The 19,582-nt window shown below is 43.8% G+C and overlaps 1 protein-coding gene across 9 annotated transcripts in view; it reads right to left on the bottom strand.

The window, feature by feature from the left end:
• Positions 1-19,582, bottom strand: part of agrn (agrin) — a 274,693-nt gene that overhangs the window by 160,873 nt on the left and 94,238 nt on the right. For 7 of the 9 annotated variants that reach the window (XM_026153159.1, XM_026153153.1, XM_026153155.1 and 4 more), the window contains exon 3: positions 2,008-2,040. In XM_026153159.1, coding sequence (XP_026008944.1) covers positions 2,008-2,040 — 33 coding nt within the window. Of the gene's footprint in view, positions 1-2,007; positions 2,041-6,439; positions 8,641-19,582 lie in introns of those variants that run through there. The other 2 variants (XM_026153158.1, XM_026153161.1) reach the window with 2 other exon arrangements.

The raw sequence follows: 19,582 nt of genomic DNA, 5'->3' as shown, positions 1-19,582 counted from the left end.
TTTTTTTCCCCCCAGTAAGCTCCCAAGATTCTCGCTCTAATTTGCAGAACAAATTCCTTTACTTTCTGCAGAATCTCCTCTCGCTAATAAGGTCGTCTCATAAACGGCTTTTCAGAGACAAACTAGGCTGTTTAAAAATGCAGGCTCCTTGGTATCTTTTCTGTGATTTCCTGTAATTAAGTACTGGAGAGAGCGGCGGAGTGAGCGTCCTTGGCATCGAGGACAAGTTCAGTAGAACAAGCTTTGTTCCTTTTGGAGCTGATTTGACTAATGGCAGAGCTATATTAGCCCTCTGCTGGTTTGCAGCATCTTTTAAATCACCCCTCCACTGCTACTAAAACCATACGTCTCCAAAAAGTGGCCTACTGCTGTATTTGGGCCAACTCTAATTGTCTCGCTAATCTCTTCAGCGTTAAATGACCCAGAGAAACTGGGTCCCACAGGGCAGACTTACCCTGCTGATTGGAAACTTTGCTTTTTGTTTTGCTTGGCATATTAAAACAGCATAGGCTGCTGATGGAAAGCCTACAGAACTATTGGAAATGTAATTAAGGGCTAGCAGCAGCTTTTAAACGGTTGACTAGTGCAGAAACAAACTGTGCCCTTCAGACAGCAAAAACTTTAATACATGGGAAATGAGTGGCCCGATCGATAAGGAGGGCGTTATTTCTTTTGTACGGGAAAATTCAATGGAGGACAGAAATGGGCTGTTTCGGTGCCTGCATACTATTTCTCATTTTCCCAGCGGCGAGCCAAATTTTATGGCAATATTTGCTTGAAAAGCAGACAAATAGAGTCCTCTCTGTAAGATATAATCATTTGTCAAGTCAATTTCGTCTGTCATTAAAACAAAAACAAATAGCTGCTCTAAGCTGTGCCGACTGCAATTGAATCTCCAGTGTTTTGTGATGAGGCACAAAAGATGAATAAAAAAAAAAAGAAAACTACACAGCGCATGTACTCCTCAGGTGCTGAGGTGAGGCAGAGTTGAGAAATGCTTCAATCAAGCACAATTATTTGTTGAAACCATTTTGGACTGACAGTGAGCACCCTATTGTCCCTACAATAGGCTGTTCACAATTACATTCATCACAAACCACCTCTTATTTGACGCATTTTTTTTTAAGCTGACATCTTTCACAAACTGCTTTTCCAAACAAGCCGGCCTATGGGGCGAGTGATTGAGCAATTATCAGAAACAGATTCAGCAAACCCATACTGTGGCCTTTTGTCCCCGGCATCAGCCAGCCTTGGGATCATTAGAAACCTTTTCTCTTCGTGTTTTCTCTCTTCAAAACCTCCGGCTTTGTAGCCTGCACACAAGCGGGATGATAAAACACCTTCAGAACTAGTAGGAGTCCATCCCTGGCTATCTGTCAGTGTAGCAAACCCCCCCAAAAAACATCAAAGTCTATCAAACACTATCTCACTGTGCTGCCTCTGATAAATATTCATGATAGAAGCTCGAAAACCAGCTGTTTTTCTCCAATTAAAGTGTGCCGAGATCTACTGTTTTGGAACTAAATTGTTGCTTTTTTTAATTAATGGCTCATGTTACTGCACTAGGAACAACTGAAAAATATTGTACTCATTCCAGAAATGTGCTGGATGAGAACATATGGATAACAAGGTGAGGAAATGGTGCGGCGCAGAGCTTCCGTTACTCACGGCAAAGGGAGGGGTACATCCTATTAGACCTTATCAGAAAGATGTGAATGGCGCTTTGGTAACAGGTATTGAACGTCAGCCCAAGTGGCCATGCAGAGCAGATCAAATCAAGTCATCAAAAGATCCTCCTTACATCAAAGCACAGAGCAGGCCTGGCCACGTGCCTGCCATACCAACAGTGCAGAGACAAAAAGCGGGGCAGCCAAAACTGGCAAAGCGGCACAGACGGCTGCCCACTTCAAAGGCAGGGATCTGCTGTCTGCGGTCATTATTCCCAGGCACCCCCCAGAAACCCAGCGGTCAATGAAGGCGAGCGGCGAGAAACCACTGAGGACTTACCATCAACAGTCGGTGCGAAGTGAAGTGGGTTGTCTGAAAAAGATAAAAGAGAAAGAGAGAAATAGGTTTTTAGTTTTGGGGAGATTCAGCGACTTCCCAGGAGTAAAGGGAGTAAATTGAGTTGCTACAAAAAAAAGAAGAGACAGGGCTTGGCGTTTTCATCTAACACATTCTAATGCAATGACTGGGTCCTACAGGAATCCAGCTGAGCTAATCGACACAAGTACATTTCAGCGATAGCGCTATCATCATTGTCATTCATTACATCTATGGTCTATCTGATCTGAACCCCGCTGCATGACTTTTGATATTAGAGCACATGAGAGTTGAGAAGGCAGACGTCTGTTATTGTTTCAGATTCAAAAGTATGAGACAAGATGTGAAATTACACAATACTGATGTCATAGTGTACCTCGGACCCCCACCAGCCCTCATGCAGCTATATTCATAATAAATCAGAATGTTTTCCCTTAATTCATCAAATGACATCATACCGTTGTCCTGGTCAAAACCCAGCAGACCATGACATAAGGCTCGTCGTTTCATGGGAACCATAAAACAAGACCTGCGGTGTCAAATGACTGAGTGTGGAAAATCACTCACAGGGGGAAAAAACTCTCAGGTAACCTGAATCCTTTGCAAATGAGTGCAAACTTGACCAGGCCGTTTGCACTGATTACAAACCCTTATATATAATGAAGATTGATGGAGGTTGGTTCCACATTACTTGACAGGAAAAACAGGGGCTATTGTTAAAAACTGAAACACGGCTAAAACTAACAATTGTTATTACATTGTTGCTTAATCTCATGATTATTTTTCAATTAGATGATCAATTTGTTTAGGAGCCAAAATAAAAAAGGAGTGAAAAAAGCAATTTCCCAAAGCCTTAGGAGATGTTCAGTCTGCAAGCCCAAAATGTGCAATTTCCAATGTTAAACAGCCAATTTCCTGATTTTAGTGGCTATAACCAGGGAAAAAAAGTTTTCTTGCAAAACAATGGCCTATTCATGCTGGGGTAGATTAATTTTCTGTGGCTTGACTAACTGATTAAACATCTGATCATTTAAGTGGTGAACGGAGGACAATCAAGTATACAGGCAGCACACACATATGGTACAAGTGAAGTAAACACACGTCCTGCAGAGTTATACTATGTCAATTAAAAATAACACAGGATCAGTCCTGAGCTACGCGTGCACACGTATACAGAAGGAAGCAGACATGCTCTTTCTTAAAACAATTATTAAATATAATAATAATAAGTAAAGTAGCACAATCAGCTGCCTATTCATTGAGGCCCTCATCCTGTGGAGCACATTCAAATCCACCGTCTTGGACAGCAGCTGTTCTGTTCTCCGCCTGCCGCAGGTTCTAGGTGGTGTGTGCCCAGATTTCATCACTACAACCACTAAACTAGAGACATCGTGGATGGCCAGACAGGAAGGACTGGAGCTAGTTAGTCTGCAGCAACTCAACTTCCAAAATATGATAGATGGAGATTGTTCATTAGTAAATTCACCACAAATGGCGTCTTATTTTCAGACTTATGAAAGGATAAAAGTAAAAAATGACCAGAATGTGTCAACAAAACATGTATTTAGCTAAGCGGAGAGCCCGAGTAAAGTGTGCGCACCAGAAACACTACAGGTCATTACCACCATTAGTACCATTAGTAGCGATCTTTGCCTTAAAAAACTTAGTGTTTTCCTCGAAGAGCATTATGATACACTGGTCAAAGACTGGCCAAGTACTGGCGGTCCAAGCACAACCCAAATGAACCACCATCTGCACTCCAGCAGTCAACTCAACTGTCTGACTCACTAAGCAAAGCCCCAGTGAGTTGTCAGAGCTGCCTGTGCTGAACAAACACAGCAACACACACGGCTGTGCAACCACCCAGCCATGTCTCCAATGCCTCTGCACTGTGAAGGATAATGAGGAAGATAAAACACATCACATCAATTACCCTGCTAACACATTTTTCCGGGGCCCATGTCAACCGATCCGCCGAAGCCTTTTCTCAGGACTTCTGCGATCCACGTCGGCATCCCGAGACACAGCTGAGTTTTAAATTTAGGCTCACTTAAAATTGCTTGTCAACAGCCGGGGCTTCAGGGGAGAATGCGAAAGTGTGTGTGTGTGTGTGTGTGCCAGCGAGCGAGCAAGAGAAAAAAATGAGGAGAGCGAAGAGGAGAGGCGAGGTTGGTGCTAGAGGTGAATAATGAAGTGTCTGGTGAAGCTGTTTCCTAGTCAGTCATGACAGTAGCTGATTTCTATCTGAGGGGATTTCAAGAAAACACATGAAACGGGGGGAGCAGAAATTGGCACGAGGATGATACAGAAGAAGAAGTTGTGCTAAGAGCTGTAAAGGTGCACAGACGCAGACTCTGCTTCCTGTCTTGCATTTGAATGCACGTCTAAACGAGAAGAAACAAACGCACGCCAATAAAAGCGCATTACCGCACACGGAGAATAAGAGAAGACGACAGAGAAGGTGTAGCACAAAGCCAGCTGAGATGCTGGGGGAAAGCTAAACGATTTCTTCACATTTCCATAGCGAAAGCACAAGATAAGGTCTCTCCATAAACATATCAGCCATCTTCATCTCCCTTCGCGCCTCGCAAAGCCTGCGTGAGTTCCCGTGCCTGTGTGAATGTCACAACACGGCCATCATTCAACCTGTATCTTCAGCAAATCAATACGTGTCTGACTGTGACATTTAGCCATGTGCAGAAGAGGTGTGTGTCTACATCTTTGCATGTGTGTCACCTTCCCCTTTGCTTTGGCTGATGTATAGTCATACCGAATGATGAAGTGAGTGTGTGTCCGCGTTGGCAGGGGGGAAAAAAAAGCATTTGGGAGGGGCGGGGGCTACAAACTGTGTGCGTATGTGCGAACATGCTTCACCCCATATGGCGACAACAGAAATTGTGAATCTGAGGTTACACACCCTTCCTTCAATCACACACACACATACACACACACGTCGCTACTACCAGCACTATCACAATCCCATCCAGCTGTCCTTGTGGCCACATGGCAAGGGCTCTCGGCAGCATAATAGAGACTCTTTCAGCTCATCAATTTCTCCAGTGCACATTTCTTTTCACTCGGTCATCTGAGAGGTGAAGATTGGCTTGCTTTAACTGAGTTTGTATTAAATCTAATAGAATCTGTCTGGCTTGAATTGATTTGGGAACACGACGAGGTTAGAAATGAGCCATCCCCATCCTGGTAACTGACACCCGTGAGTTGGAGGAGGACCGAGCAGCAAAGATGACAGGAAGACAATCTTTGACAAATGCCAGGAGAAGCATCCTCAACCGAGGTCTTTGCTTTGTATATGTGAGAACATTCGCCAGCCTGATAACAGAGAGAAGAGAAATCCAGCAGAAACAGGTGGAATCACAACCGTAGGCCAGAGAGAATTAAAAAAGCCTTTCTCCTCAAAATGTTTCTCAAATAGCACTTTAAATCGCATTTGGCGGTATTAAAATTACTATTACAGTTGCACTTCTTGAACGCGTTTGCTTACTTATTATAATTTGCAGGTGATTATGAGGAGCAAGTCATGCATAAATATTGGCCCACTTTGAAAAGTTGAATAAATTTCACCTTTAGCACGATTTACGCAGGCGGGGCACTCGCAAATAGAAGTGTGCAAGTCTCTGAGAGAGCGAGCAGAATGAATAAGGCTGCGTTAACAAACTGAAGCGGGGAAAACCTGCCCGTGTGTTACCGATGGTGCAAAAAAAAAAAAAAAAAAAAGGTGGCAGGTGAACGTCTATTTCGGTCATGCGCCTGCTTCTATTGGATCTGAAAAGCAGCCCCTATCTGTCATGGGCTTGGCTGAGCATCAGATCAGCCCTACAAGTTGTATGCTTTGGGCTTTTAATGAGCTGCTTTTATTTCAGTGGATTAAAAGAAGAGAATTTTACATTGTGAGGAGATGACGGCGGTCAGAGTTTTCTGGGCCAAAAGATACTTAAAAAAAAATAAATCCACCAAAGACATTTAATCGCCATTTAATACTTCACTGCGCAGTTCAAAGTAAATGCCAAGGCTTTGGAGGGGAGATAGGAGCAGTCTTAGAAGCCGGCAGATACCGAATCAAGCAAAGGGGGTCGGGGGGGGGGGGCTGTGACTTTAGCTGTCTTGATGTCCCTACTTCAAGCGCAGATAAGGCTGTCATGAGAGTTAAAGGTGATTTTGAAGGGGGCATTTCCTCTGACAAGGACATTTAATGCAAAAATGAGGTAGTATGTGAAATAATAATAAAAATAAATAAGTAAATCATTCCTTCCGAGCTCAATTCTGTAGCAAAGCACTTATGGCAACAAGTCTACTGCGAAACAGTGACCCGTACATTACAGTGGAAAGCAGTACAGTGCAGACAGTTGAGTTGTGTGCTTCAGATTAACAAACGTACAATTATTGAGGAAGAGGAGGACGGCAAAGCCCAGCGTCGATGTGGCCAGCAGGATCAGACAGATGTTGCAGGGGATCATGAAGTAGCGCACCACCAGCGACACTTTGTGCTGGTACCTGCGGTCCCGCTCTTGCGGCGGCGGTGAGGGATAGTGGCACCCGCTCATGCTCCACTCCAATGACCCGCGCCCCTCCAGCGTAGAGGAGACGACAGGACGAGGAGCTCGGCGAGGGGTGCCCAAAGACCCGTTGGAAAAAATGATGGCGGTGGGTTAGGGGTGACAGGTGGTGAAGATAAACTGAAATTTAATACAAAAAAAACAACAACAACAAAAAAATAGATGGTGGCTGTTTCAGTTGTGGTTCCAGCTGTGCACCGTGGCAGAGACCCCGTGACTGTTTCTGTCAGAGAATTGCAGCAGGAAGCTTTCAGCGGTTTCCAAGCAGCACATTTTTAGAGGTAATAACATCCATTTGGGGAAGAGGACAGGCTGAAGGGACTCCTACAGCCCCCCACCCGTCCACACGACCTCCATTCTCCTGTGGCCGCTGGAACAAAAAACAAACTAATGGGATTCTAATGTGGAAGTATGCTTGTGTGTGTTCTCGTGTGTTTTATACTTACAGAGCAAACGTGTGTGGATTTAATTGGGTGGTGATTAATGTAGCTGAATATGTGCGTTTAGTGCGCTTGTGAGGTGTACAACCTAAACCAGGAATCTGTGCGTTTGGATTGTCAGATATCCAAAGGGGAAAAACTTCCAGAGCAGACAGACGATAAATCCACAGAAGGAATCTTTTCTTTGCTGTGACCCTGATTGATAATTAGCAAAGGAGGAGTGCTCCCCTCTTCTTCTTCTTCTCTTGTCAAACGCCTTTACAACGAATGCCAATGCCTGGCGCTCGCCGAAAACATCATCACAAGTATTTCCCTAAGAGGTGATGGCTGCAGATCTCATTAAGTTTCCTTGTGGCTGTTGCATGCTGGAATATCGGAGCATAAGTGCTCTTATCAGCGATGATCAGCTTCAAACTGCACACAACTTTTTTTTGTATCCACAGGACAGCTTGTTTGCCTGGTTACGGTGCGGTCCGCCGCACACCAAACCCATCCAAATCTGACATCATCACCGGAGCACCTTGCATCTTCCGCCGCGTGATTTGGAGGATGGTTAGAAGGCAGCTGGCTGCCTCTCACTCAACCATATGGAGATGGTCTGTGTTTTCTCTCCCCCGCTTGTCCTGCGTGACTGCCGCTCCTCGCTGGTTCAATACCCTTTTATTCCAATCGAGTCGCATGGAGGGGGGAGAGCAGCTGCCCCCACCTTTACACCTTCTGGAGAGCTGGGGCCAAAAGCAGGTCAAAAGAAGTGGCTGAGAGGAGGGGAAAAAGTTAGAGAGGCGAGCGATCGCCTGCTCAACCTGTCAGTCCACAGCTGTTTGCTTCCTAAGCAGCTACAGAAAATCCAGCGACGCTATGAATGAAAAACCTCATAGAGAGAAAAGGAGAAAAAACCTCCGTGTGGTTGGGAATGAAGCGAGGCGCTCGAGGCGGGGATTTGCTGGGCATTATTTCCTTGTGTCAGAAGCCCGTGAAAAAAATTCCAGCCAAATAATGAGAGGATAAGGCTCTCGCTGACCCTTGTAAGAATTAGGCTGAATTGGCTTCTGCTGTTTTACCTTTCAGAAAAATAACTTGTCCAGCATTGTCTCTCATTCTTGTGTTTGCTGCCTCTCTTTTATACGCTTGCCCAAGCATCCAGTCCCCTTTTTCACTGGGATATCTCAGTCCAGAGGCGCTCCGAGAGTCCTGGCCAGAAGGCTGTGGCTCCAGCTTCTCCTGCGTGCGTATCCAACATTCACTGGCAGCCAAAACAACAAATTAGGCTCCGGGTATTCATAGCGCGCTTAATCCCCAGGCAGCAGGTAGTGGTCCCGGTGTCAGTGCACTCAGTCAGCCAACTGAGGCACGCAGGAGAGAGTCAATGAGAGAAGTCAGCAGACAGACAGCGCGAGAGGGACGTACACGGGAGGGAGGAGGAGTGTTGGCCATGGGAAAAGCAACTCCTTACACTTCTGTCCACCTTTCTTTTCTTTTTTTTCTTGTGGATGAAACTGCAGCGACATGTCGCTGGTTTTCCAAACAGTGTCTTCCTGAGCACGCCTCTCTCAGCCCTCAGTCAGCGGAACGGATGAGCACATAATAAGTAAGCGAGAGAGATGGTGTGAGAAAGAGAGAGAGGGGGGGAGAGATAGATGTGGGGGGGGGGGGGGGAGTGTAGATGAGGGGCTGTCTTTAACAAAGGCAAGAAGGGAGGAGGGCTCCTAGTTGGTTGAAGGAAAAGAAAATGAGCAAGAATAAAAGCTTCGGGGAGTAGTACTCGAGTCCTGTCAAAGCGGGGGAGTGAGGTGGGGGGGCAGCAACAGTGTAGCAGCAAAACAAAAGAGGGCCACAGTCTTGGGAGATGTCAACCAACTCCTCCATTTGTTTATAGCGTAATCAAAAGAAAGTCTCTTCCACAAGAGCTGGAGAATTTCCACAAAGATTTAATGAGGCAAACTGAGAGAAAATAGGCCCGTGGAAGGAGGAGGGAGCAAAACTTAAACACATTAAAGTCAATCATGTATTAACACTCTCCAAACAGCCTAACCCACTTGTCACCAATATGCAAAGCTAGCGCAGATATAAGCCCGGGAAAAAACTCCACATCAATTTAACGGTAACTATATGCAATTAATTAAGATTCCCACTTGGATCTTTTTCCCTGACTTTCATGATAACAAGGAAAGGGTTTCTTTAAAAAGAAAGTAAGGAATGAATATGATCTGAGGCTATTCTATTTCACAGAAGGTCATTTTTGCTCTTTTAAACTGCAACGTACAACTGTGTGTTTTTTCTAAATGCTATAATGAGTTCAGACTGGATGGGTGGTTATCCTGTGTTTTAGCAAGACCCTGCATCAATATCTACTTTGAAGTAACTCAACAGCAGCAGGCGGCAGATGCAAGGCGGTGTCTATCATCAATTATTTATGGGGTTTTTTTCACTCTCTCTATCTGTGTCTCCATCTCCATCTTTGCAGTTCGCTCCTCACCCCACCGCCACCACCTCACCGCTTTATACAAGGGTGCACAGGCACATACACACTGATGGTGCATGTGCATCCGCACAATTCCCTCTTCTGTCTGACAGAAACTAACACATACATATAGTAAAAAAGCTCCTTCTGCCTTTCTCCCTCTGTCTGTTTTTAGTCTACAAACTTACACAACTCTCTCTCACACACACACACACACACACCGCGCATGGGGTTGGTGATCTTGCTTCCCCCGCAAAGTCGGTTTTATATTTTTGGCCAGTTTGCTCTTTCTCAGGTTTAAGCCGAGCTTTTTGAGGGGAAGCTCTAACACGAGGGAGCTGGATTTTTAAAAAATTGCCTGCTGAGGGTCAAAAGTTCAACCCCCCTCCAACCTCACCCTCTCCTGAATCCATCATCAACAAGCAACGCCACCCACCTAGAAGCACCCCACCATGTTTCTGTCTATTTCCAGACACGATACCCCAGCGAGTCCATATCAGCTCTCATATAGCATTACAAAACCTGATTGATGGACTGAGTGAAAAGAAAGAGGCAACAGCTGCTTTCTAATTTTCTTTTGTCTCAGTTTACACCTTCATTTATAACTTTGTCTTTTTCGTAGGAGACCTGGGAATTGCAGCAAGAGCTTAAAAAATACTCTTACAATACAAGCATGGGAACCTGACAACATCACAAGACTTTTGATCATGAGTAAAATGCCAAATTCTCCCAGCAGAGGGCACTAAGAAGTCAGCCTAGCTCTTTGCTCTAATGCCACGACCCAAATAAAATCTTCCATTGACATCAAAGCTCAGCTGCTTTGATCCATTTTTAATGCCACAAGTATCGCACAAGGTTAACATCTCTCTCTGAAGGCTTTGAAATGGCAATTTCCATTAAGGAGCCGAAGGAGCTGCTCTCTTGCTTAATGGTCTGGCAGAAGTAAAAGTTGATATCTGTGCGGATATGCACACGTGTGTGAATTATCTTTATGCAGAGGGTGAAAGATTTGTCATGTTCAATAACTGATTGACAGTTACGCTTACATCAAGGTGTGTGTGTGCTTACTGAGTTTTTGCACGTGGGTCTGAGCAGCTCAGGCTGCATCCCGGTCTTCTTGCTGGCCAGTGCTCATATAATTGATCTAAGTGAAAATAGTTGTGGCCCTCTCAGAATGACAATTTTTCCCACAAAGGCCAAAAAGAAATCTCAATTGAAGGGAGACAAGAAAAGAGACTGTTTCTTTTGAGATTTACTTACAAGCATCAAAGTGAAAAAGGCTAAATTTCTTGTCTTTTTTGCATCATCTTTGTTTCTCATACACGCTACGCTGAAGCCGCACAGCCACGGGGTTAAGGCTCACAGCATAAATGGTAATATTTTTGCACCTCTGCAGACATCCTCAAACTGTGGGGCGAGGAGCCACTGCAGATGCAGTGTGGAAACCCAGGTGAAAAATAGACACGATGGCGTCTCGTGATGCTCTTATTTTTTATTTTTAATAACGATTAATAATTGATCATAGCAGAGGCGTAAGGAAAGAACTTTTTTGGTTTCTGAAGTGTAGCTGGCCTGAAAAACTTTGAGTACCACTAGGTTAAACTATCACTATGGGCTAAGTGCTTTGAAAGAAGTGGGAGGTGTTAGTGTGTTTAACCAATTCTCTAAAGGATGATCACAAATCTCAGGGAATGGATCAAATGGGCCAGACAAACCACCAAGAGCATCAGGATACAATGCTAGGTGCGTGTCCTCCAGCACCTCTGGAGGACACGCACCTCCAGAGGTGGTGGCGGCACTTCAGGTGATGAAGTGCCGCCTTCAAGGAAGGATTTAGATTTTTATGCATCTCTTCCCTTTCTGATCGCATCTCATAGACTCTAACTGTATGTAATTTGTTAGGAGCAGGTAAGGACTTACATACCACGCTTTGTCTGAAGCAGAACAAAACGCAGCCGTCATGTGAAGAATTAAAGGACCGAACATCAAATCTGCATCGCCGACACTTCTGCTGTTGCACAGGCTTACAGAAAGCAATTTGTCAAAGGCGGTACAGGTGACTAAGCACCGAGTCGAGCCAGAAAATGCAGTTTTGTTAGAAATGAATTGACTCCAAAGTGAATGCATAAAACAAAGTCATTTAAACTATTTTGATGGCATTAGAGGCTTATTTTCCGTGCTCTCTGCCTGACTCGGGTGAAAACAGTTTCCAGAGCTCACTCACACACAACTATCCCGGATCATGAAATACGTATGAGGTCTTCAGCTGAATCGTTTATCAAATGATGTGTTTGGGGAAAACTTTGTGTAAATTTCTAACACTAAACACATCAGCAACAGTTTTGTATGGTAGGCTGTGTAGAAAAAAAAGAAAAAAAAACCCCATCTCTGTTGATGAATACATCAACATCCCATTAGAGTGAGATTCTGACCGTTTTTCAAAGCAGGAGCTATCAAAGGTGAAGCTGCTGCATTCACTAATGGCATCAGAGATCACCCTTTCCTGCTGTCCATTGTATATAAGCATGTTAATGATGTTGATGAAAAGAAAGTCTGTTAAAAATTAGAAAGGATTTTTTTTTTTTTTTTAAATTGGCTGCGTCCACTGGCCCACTCAACTATTTGTGTGTGTCTCATTTCGAGGATAATTTACTGCATTATTTGTCATTTTGTGTTTCATTATTCTTTGGTGCATATGTGTTTATGGACAATTAGAATCTGCAGTAATGGGGAGTTATTTCAGCCAATGGCATCGCAGAGCTCAATCAGGAGTTATTGACAGCCATTTCCCATTACGTACTGTATTTATGTGCTCCTTCAGCGCTGCATTAAATCACTGGAGTGGCACTTCACATAAATGCATCTAATTCGGCTATAAACTATGTGTTCAAAGCCACAAATGTTGCTTAGGTTATTAGGTGGACATTAAAGGGCAGTGTGGAATTCTTCATGTGCATCGAGCTGCGTGGCCGGAGCTGATGGACGAAAGCCCAGTTTCCTTACCCAGTGGGCGACAGCGGAGGGATGCTAGCAGGTGGGCTGATTGTCTTGCTACGGTATTAACTCCAATCATCATAAGTCAGACTTCACTGCACCGCCCAACAGTATTGCAGATTTCCCTGTCATCAAGCCTCCAAGCTGAGCGGAGCTCATTCAGCAATGAGGAGGCCAGGGCCCCACACAGCTGTGCACCGCTAATGGCATTAACCTCCACTAAAAAGGGGATCAAGAAAAAGAGTTGGAGGTAAAAGGACAGATGATGATGGGAGATGAAAACAAGATGGTTAAGTCACCAGTGTGATGATGACAACCTAAACTCAACACTACTTCCAATGAATGTATTAAATGTATTATCGTGTAGGACGTGATTCACAGTAAAGAAAAAGGAAAAAGAAGCACTAATTAGAGACTGTATATAAAAGATGCATGTAGGCTCCGGAACATCACCCAGTGGTTTGTTTAGTCCCGATTGGAAAGCCTCTAGTTTAGCTACCCCGTGGTTTTCTCAAAATTATTCCTTTTGTTTTTATCATCGCTTTATACAAATCATCATTAGGGTGATCGTGGCTCAGGGGGTTGGGAATCGCATCTGTAACCGGAAGGTCGCCGGTTCGATCCCTGGGCTCTCTGTCCTGGTCGTTGTGTCCTTGGGCAAGACACTTTACCCTACTTGCCTACTGGTGTTGGCCAGAGGGGCCGATGGCGCGATATGGCAGCCTCGCTTCTGTCAGTCTGCCCCAGGGCAGCTGTGGCTACAACTGTAGCTGCCTCCACCAGTGTGTGAATGAATAGTGGTATTGTAAAGCGCTTTGGGTGCCTTGAAAAGCGCTATATAAATCCATTATTATTATTATGGTCACAAATTATTCCTTTTTTTTAATCCAAAAGTCAACACATTTGAAAAAGAAGGTTGAGTGCAAAGTTATTAACATGGAAACTTGGTTAGCACGATGCATAAATACACTGTACAGCTGCTGTATGTGTGCGCAGGCACAGATAGCTGCAAAGTAGTGTTAGATAACACACAAATTTTCAAAATTAGACAGACTTATAGCGCTTTTCCACTAGTATCTCCCTGACATGGCCTGACTCCATTCAGTTTAGGTCACTTTCCATTACAATTGAGTACCACCTAATGTGTATTTTGGTCGTTATACTAATGCGCCTCAAAGTCCTGTGACGTCATTTTTAAGCGACACAAACACAACATTACAATGGAGGCTGTCGAGGCGATGGTATACCTCTATACCTCTACTTCACTGGCTTTTTGTCAGACTCCAGGACCACAGTTTTATTTTTCTGTGGAGTCATTTCCCTCGTTGCCAGCTTAAATGGCAGCTTGAATTTTCGTGAGTGAAGCCCTGTCATGATTCAATTGACTAGCCAATTGGTGGCATGCGTTCTGCTGGTGTCACATTTTGACACTGGGCACTGCAATGGCTTCATATATTTACATCTAGGTTCGGTGCTAATAGGACTATGATAAAGAATGATGGACATTTGTGTTTATAGACCTCTCGGCACCCAGTCATACTCGTTATTCATCTCTGGCTCTCTTCCACAGCATATCTTTTATACTGTCTTCCTTCTTTTACCATAACCGGTCGCAGCAGATGTCCGCCCTTTCCTGAACCTGGTTCTGCCGGAGGTTTCTTCCTGTTAAAAGGGATTTTTTCCCTTCCTACTGTCACCAAAGTGCTTGCTCATAGAGGTCATATGATTGTTGGGTTTTTCTCTGTATGTATTATTATTGTGTACATTACAATATAAAGGACAGATGATGAGGTGACTTGAGGCGACTGTTGTTGTGTTTTGGCACTATATAAATAAAATTGAATTGAACTAAATTGAAATTGAAAGTTTGTCGGTAACAGCTAAATTTCAAGTTTCTACCAGAAAAGGTTGTACTTGTTTGCATTAAATTATTTTCATAGAGGGGTGCCACTGGGTTGAATGTTTAATTGTATAGTCTTAATAGAATAAAGAAACGGCAGCTGGTGAAACGTCTCCATAAACTTGAAGAAGTCCAGTTCTGTTCTTTTTAAGCTTTTAAGGCTACCATGACCCAGATGACTGAGAGGCTACACAGACTTAAGTGTATAATTACTTTTCAAGCTTTCTGAGGCTTCTGTTCATCATTTTTAATCACATTTCTTCTGGATTATATTGACATTTATCATCCTCCATTTAACAAGATGACTAAAACAGACATGTATGTGATCTGACTCTTGTCTGTTGACTCTAATAGCTTGTGCGAAATCTGTTACAAATGCGGTTTGACATCACTCCACGAGTAAACAATTTTTTAGTCGCGCTGAAAAATTTTCAGATAATGAATCTGCTGCTGTGTCAAAGTGAAAATTCTGTTTTTATGACAGCTCTATTTCTGAGTCAGTGGATGATGGTACTACTGTCCGGCACTGATGTAAGCGTGAATGAGAGCATTCCCACACCGGGTGGGCTCCACACACTGTGAGTCACAGTGTGACACATCGGCCTGCGTTCGGTGTCAACTTGGACACACTATGACGCTGATTGAAGCGAAAACAACCCACAGCTAATATTCACAAATCCACTGATCACAGCACTCGGGTCGTCTTAAAATCTAGCGTTTATGTTCCTTTGAGCCATTTCTCGATTGCAAGCCTGTGATCTGTTCTAGTCCACAAGCCGTTCTTCCAGCTAAGGCTGTTTAGCCAACCACAGAGGAGTCGCAGCCAAAACGATCCACCTGTCCACACTCAACACTTCTGGGCACATTAGCCTCTTCCTCCCACTCCATCCCACGCTGCCATGACCTGCTTTTCAGCCTACGCTGAGGCAGCTCTTAGCCTGGGGCCCTAACCAGGACCTGTCCACAGCTGGACACTAATTTCCCTAGTTCATACGATGAGAATGAAAATTTCTGCCTCAGGGATCATCTGGAGCCAGAAGACGCCGATTCTCTCCTGAATGTTGATGTTCTCAAGGCTACTGCTCGCTGACCCTCTCCTTTCTTTTCCAACAGTCGTCTAAATAAAGAGGAACTCATTCACGGGGAAGTAAGTTGTTATTAGCCAGCTCTGATTTTCTAGCCAGCCCCTTGTGCACATCAACACCCACAACAACAATGATTACAGGATGTAATATCCTCCCCGCTTCACTGCCTTGCCCTGTTTACTCAGGTCTTCAGCACCAACATTTTTCCCTTAATGGCCATGTAGGAAATTATTCCAATGGACGGGCACAGACAGTGAAATAATGAGAGAGAATTACATGGCAAAAAAAGACGAGTGACATAAAAAAAAATGTGGGAAGAGGAGAGGGCGAGAGACAGAGAGAGAGCAAAAGAGAGAGAGAGATCGCAACCTGGGAGCTCTTGGCTGCTGCAAGCAGAGTTAGCGGAGAGTGACACTTCTCCATGTGGCTGGCATATGGAGCCAATTGTGGCAGCAGCACTGGATGGCTAGGAGCAGGGAATCAGAGAAGGAGTGGCTGGCTCTGACAGCCTTTACACAGGAAAGGCAAGGCTGATGCAGCTAAAGGATGATACAGATGTCAGTCTCAGGCCAAGTCAGCCATCTGTCATGGGGAACCAGCCAAGTCACACCGGCCTGGTCAGGCGCAGAAAGTAGCGGGAGACTCGTGATGATAAGTCATTATGAGCTGAGAGCTGTCCTTTCAACATGGCTTAAATCCAGTAGTACTTTGAACTGGTGTAGACAGAGGACAGTTAGACAGCGCGGTCAGTATAGACATAACAGATCTTTTGAAGCATTGTTTACTTAGTGTCTGATTGGATATTTCTGGATCTGAATACACTCTTCAAAGGTTTCCAACGTGCACAAACACGCCTTCGCTTTAGCCCGCACAGTGCTAATTTGCATCGATTTTACAATGTAGCCGCCTCTGAAATTCGCTTTCACACAGACACATAAATGCATGCATGCACGTCTCTAACGACTCTCAAGTATTGTACTGGCACAGATTGAAAATGCACAGACACCCAGCCATCTGCAGAGGTGAGGCAACATACAGGAGGTAGCGAAATAATGCATGGAGGAGTGTGTGGGAGACTTTATTATCTCCGCTGAGAAGGTTCGCGGTGATGTTAAAAAGTCCAAAATTCAAGAAAGTGTAGTTTCAAAAGCTTGCATGCTAAGGCCACAGGGATATGTTTCTGCCCACAAAAAGTGAAAGATACTTCAGGATTTCTTGCAAATAAAAAAGGTTTCGGTTAATGAGCAGCACGTCTGAAGCAGAACATTATGCACATTGACTTGAAGTAGGAATATTCTATTTTAGATTTCAGCTCCATCAAACGCCTTATGTTCTTCTGTGCTGTGAATCCCTCGTGTTCTACATCAACAATCCTGCCTTTTATGAACAAATAATTACCGTTGCCTTCACCTCTGTTTATATATAGCGTGACATTTCGCCATACATCTCGGTGACATATACATATTGTAAACAAGCAGATCTACCTGATTGGCTTTCTGGCATCTGAGCTGACAGTGACAAGCTATTATACAGCGGGACCCTTTCATTTGCATATATACTTATGAACCCACTCCCTTCCTCCTCTTTTTTTTCCCCCTTTCGTTTTCTCTCCTCTCAGCTCTTCGCTGGCGGCTGGCTGCTCGTCGAGCAGAATCTTCTCAGAGAGAGGGCAGAGAGGGAATGTTAATTGGCGAGCAATACCCTCTTGTTGAGACGCAGTCCATAAATGAACGACTATAAATTATTTATATGCCTAATCAGACAGCATGTGCTCAACTTATTCTCTCAAACAAGACAGCTTCTGTGCTAGTCCACTTTCTCCCCCCCTTCCTGGTAAATAATTCTAGTTTCTTTTGATAAGAGTGCAGTCACACGAGGCTGTGTGCTAGAAGAAGAAGCCTAATGAAAATATGGTGCCGCAATGATGAAATAGCTGTTTTCTGGCTGCAATCACGGTCAGGAAAATGAATGACCCGCTTAGCACCAGGTATTAAAATGCATCCAGTGTTTGGAAGGTTTTATTCTGGTAGACGAAAAACAAATGCAGCCCAGGTGTAAATGCGCATAAGGTACACTAAGTATTAGCAACCCTGGGATAATGAAATGAGACTAATCCATTTGGAATGGATAGTCTGTACATTCAGCTGGGACATACACAGAAACTCAGCGATCAATCCGTCCATCAATTACTCTTCTCCTACAGGAAGAAAAAAAATTGGATAATTGATGAAAACATAATTCTATATGACCTCTTCAAACCCCCCTCCCGGAATTAAAACATAATTTGTTGGTGGTTGTTAATTGTTATTTTACATGATATATTCAAAAATTTGCCATCCTGCATCAACTATGTACCTGTTTGTAGAGGAATTCCTGAATTTGTTTAACATCTATGAGGCTCTGACTGGACTGTTGAGGGCAACAAATTTGCAACACACAGCAACAGACTTACAATTTTCTCAGATTTCTCACAGTTAATCGCCATATTATCGCAAACTTATTTATCACTGTCTTGATGCACCAGTCGCTTTGAAGGTGGTCACAGACACTGCCCTCATCTTTAAAGTAATCACTTCAAAGGTAGCAAAATTGCAATTTCACTGCATACAGTGGCAATAATTTTTTGCTGTGTCGCAGTCTCTAGCCAGTTTCCCCAAGTGGGAGTATAACATTAAGTAATGCGAGTTCAGTTTGTCCACTTAACCTTTAATTTGGTGATTAATTTCATGTTATGGACTTAACAATGTATCTGAAAACATAACCTGGGGCTGTGGATATTGCAATAGCAATTTTCGCTGCTTTCTAACCTTAGAAATTAATGAACGTTAGGACATTACGCCCCTATTTTATGCTGCTAATTTGTTGTACAGACCTTAATAGAGGTTTCTTTCAGCTGTTCCCTTTATCACAAAAGGCTGCCATGGCAGATGACTACACATCTGATTTGGCAAGTTTTCATACCAGACACCTTTCCTGACACAACCCCCAAGGATGTGGATCACCTCTTGGTCTCACAATATTAGGCAAATGGGTAACCAGTACACTATGGAGCCACTGTTATCCACAGTGTTCAGACTACATTTTAATTTAACAAAGCAGATGTTACAAATATACTTATATTTCTTAAAGCTGTGTTTGAAGACTCTTCAAAAGGCTTTAAAGTTGTGAATGTGAGCCTAGTTAAGCAAGACCATATGTGGAAACAATGTGGATGGCAGCCATTATGGTTGCCACTGTGGTCCGCCTTGTGTCAGTGCAGCAAAGGCAAAACAGGTTCTCCTGTTCTTGAACGGTCTGCATTACTAAATCCTGAGTTTCTGGGACTGTACGGTCAGTGCTTTCATAGATTTTTGCATCATTTCGAAGCAAACCCACGCCAGGAATGGGGGCCATTATTGGATGGAGAGAGAAGAGCGCAACCAATAAAGAACCATCATTTGACTCTTCAGACGTCTGCAAGAGCACAATATGTCCTGCTACAGCCCCAATGTCTGTCAAACACAAGGCTTTAGCTTCATCGTTCCAACATTACAGTGCTTTGAGAGTCTCAAGCACACATGCACTCATACAAGATAGGCACACTGTCTTGGCATTCACACACTTGACAAGAGATAAATTCACAGACAGACATTTCTTCCTTCAAATGCCACAAGGTGCTGGAGGGTTAAATTAAATGGACTGCTAAAAATTTGCAACAAGAAAGAATACTAGAGTGGAAACAGGTTGCTTCAATGGATGTTTTAAAAGTGCATCTACAAAAAAACCAGACATTTCACACTGAGATTTCTGAAAGAGCCAGTTTGAAGGATTTGCTTCTGTTTCGTGACCTCTCCTTCACGTGTTGTCTAGACTGCCATTTTCTGGAAGCCCCAAACTTTTGCTTTAACAAATATCTTGTTTGCCAAAGTGTCCTTGAGCATGACTGTAATTTGTACCCAGTTCCTGAGTGCTGCCCTGTTGCAGAGCCTGATCTCTGACCTCCATCTATGATGGGACAGGAGAAAAGAGAATTTGTACACAACGATCAATAAAGTACCATTCGTTCTGATGCTGGGTCACAGGAGAAACACCTCAATCCTCCCTTC

The sequence above is a fragment of the Astatotilapia calliptera genome, chromosome 20 (assembly GCF_900246225.1).
Source record: "Astatotilapia calliptera chromosome 20, fAstCal1.2, whole genome shotgun sequence".
NCBI lineage: Eukaryota > Metazoa > Chordata > Actinopteri > Cichliformes > Cichlidae > Astatotilapia > Astatotilapia calliptera.
Note: the sequence above shows the minus strand (reverse complement) of the source record. Positions and strands in the feature narration are given on the sequence as shown.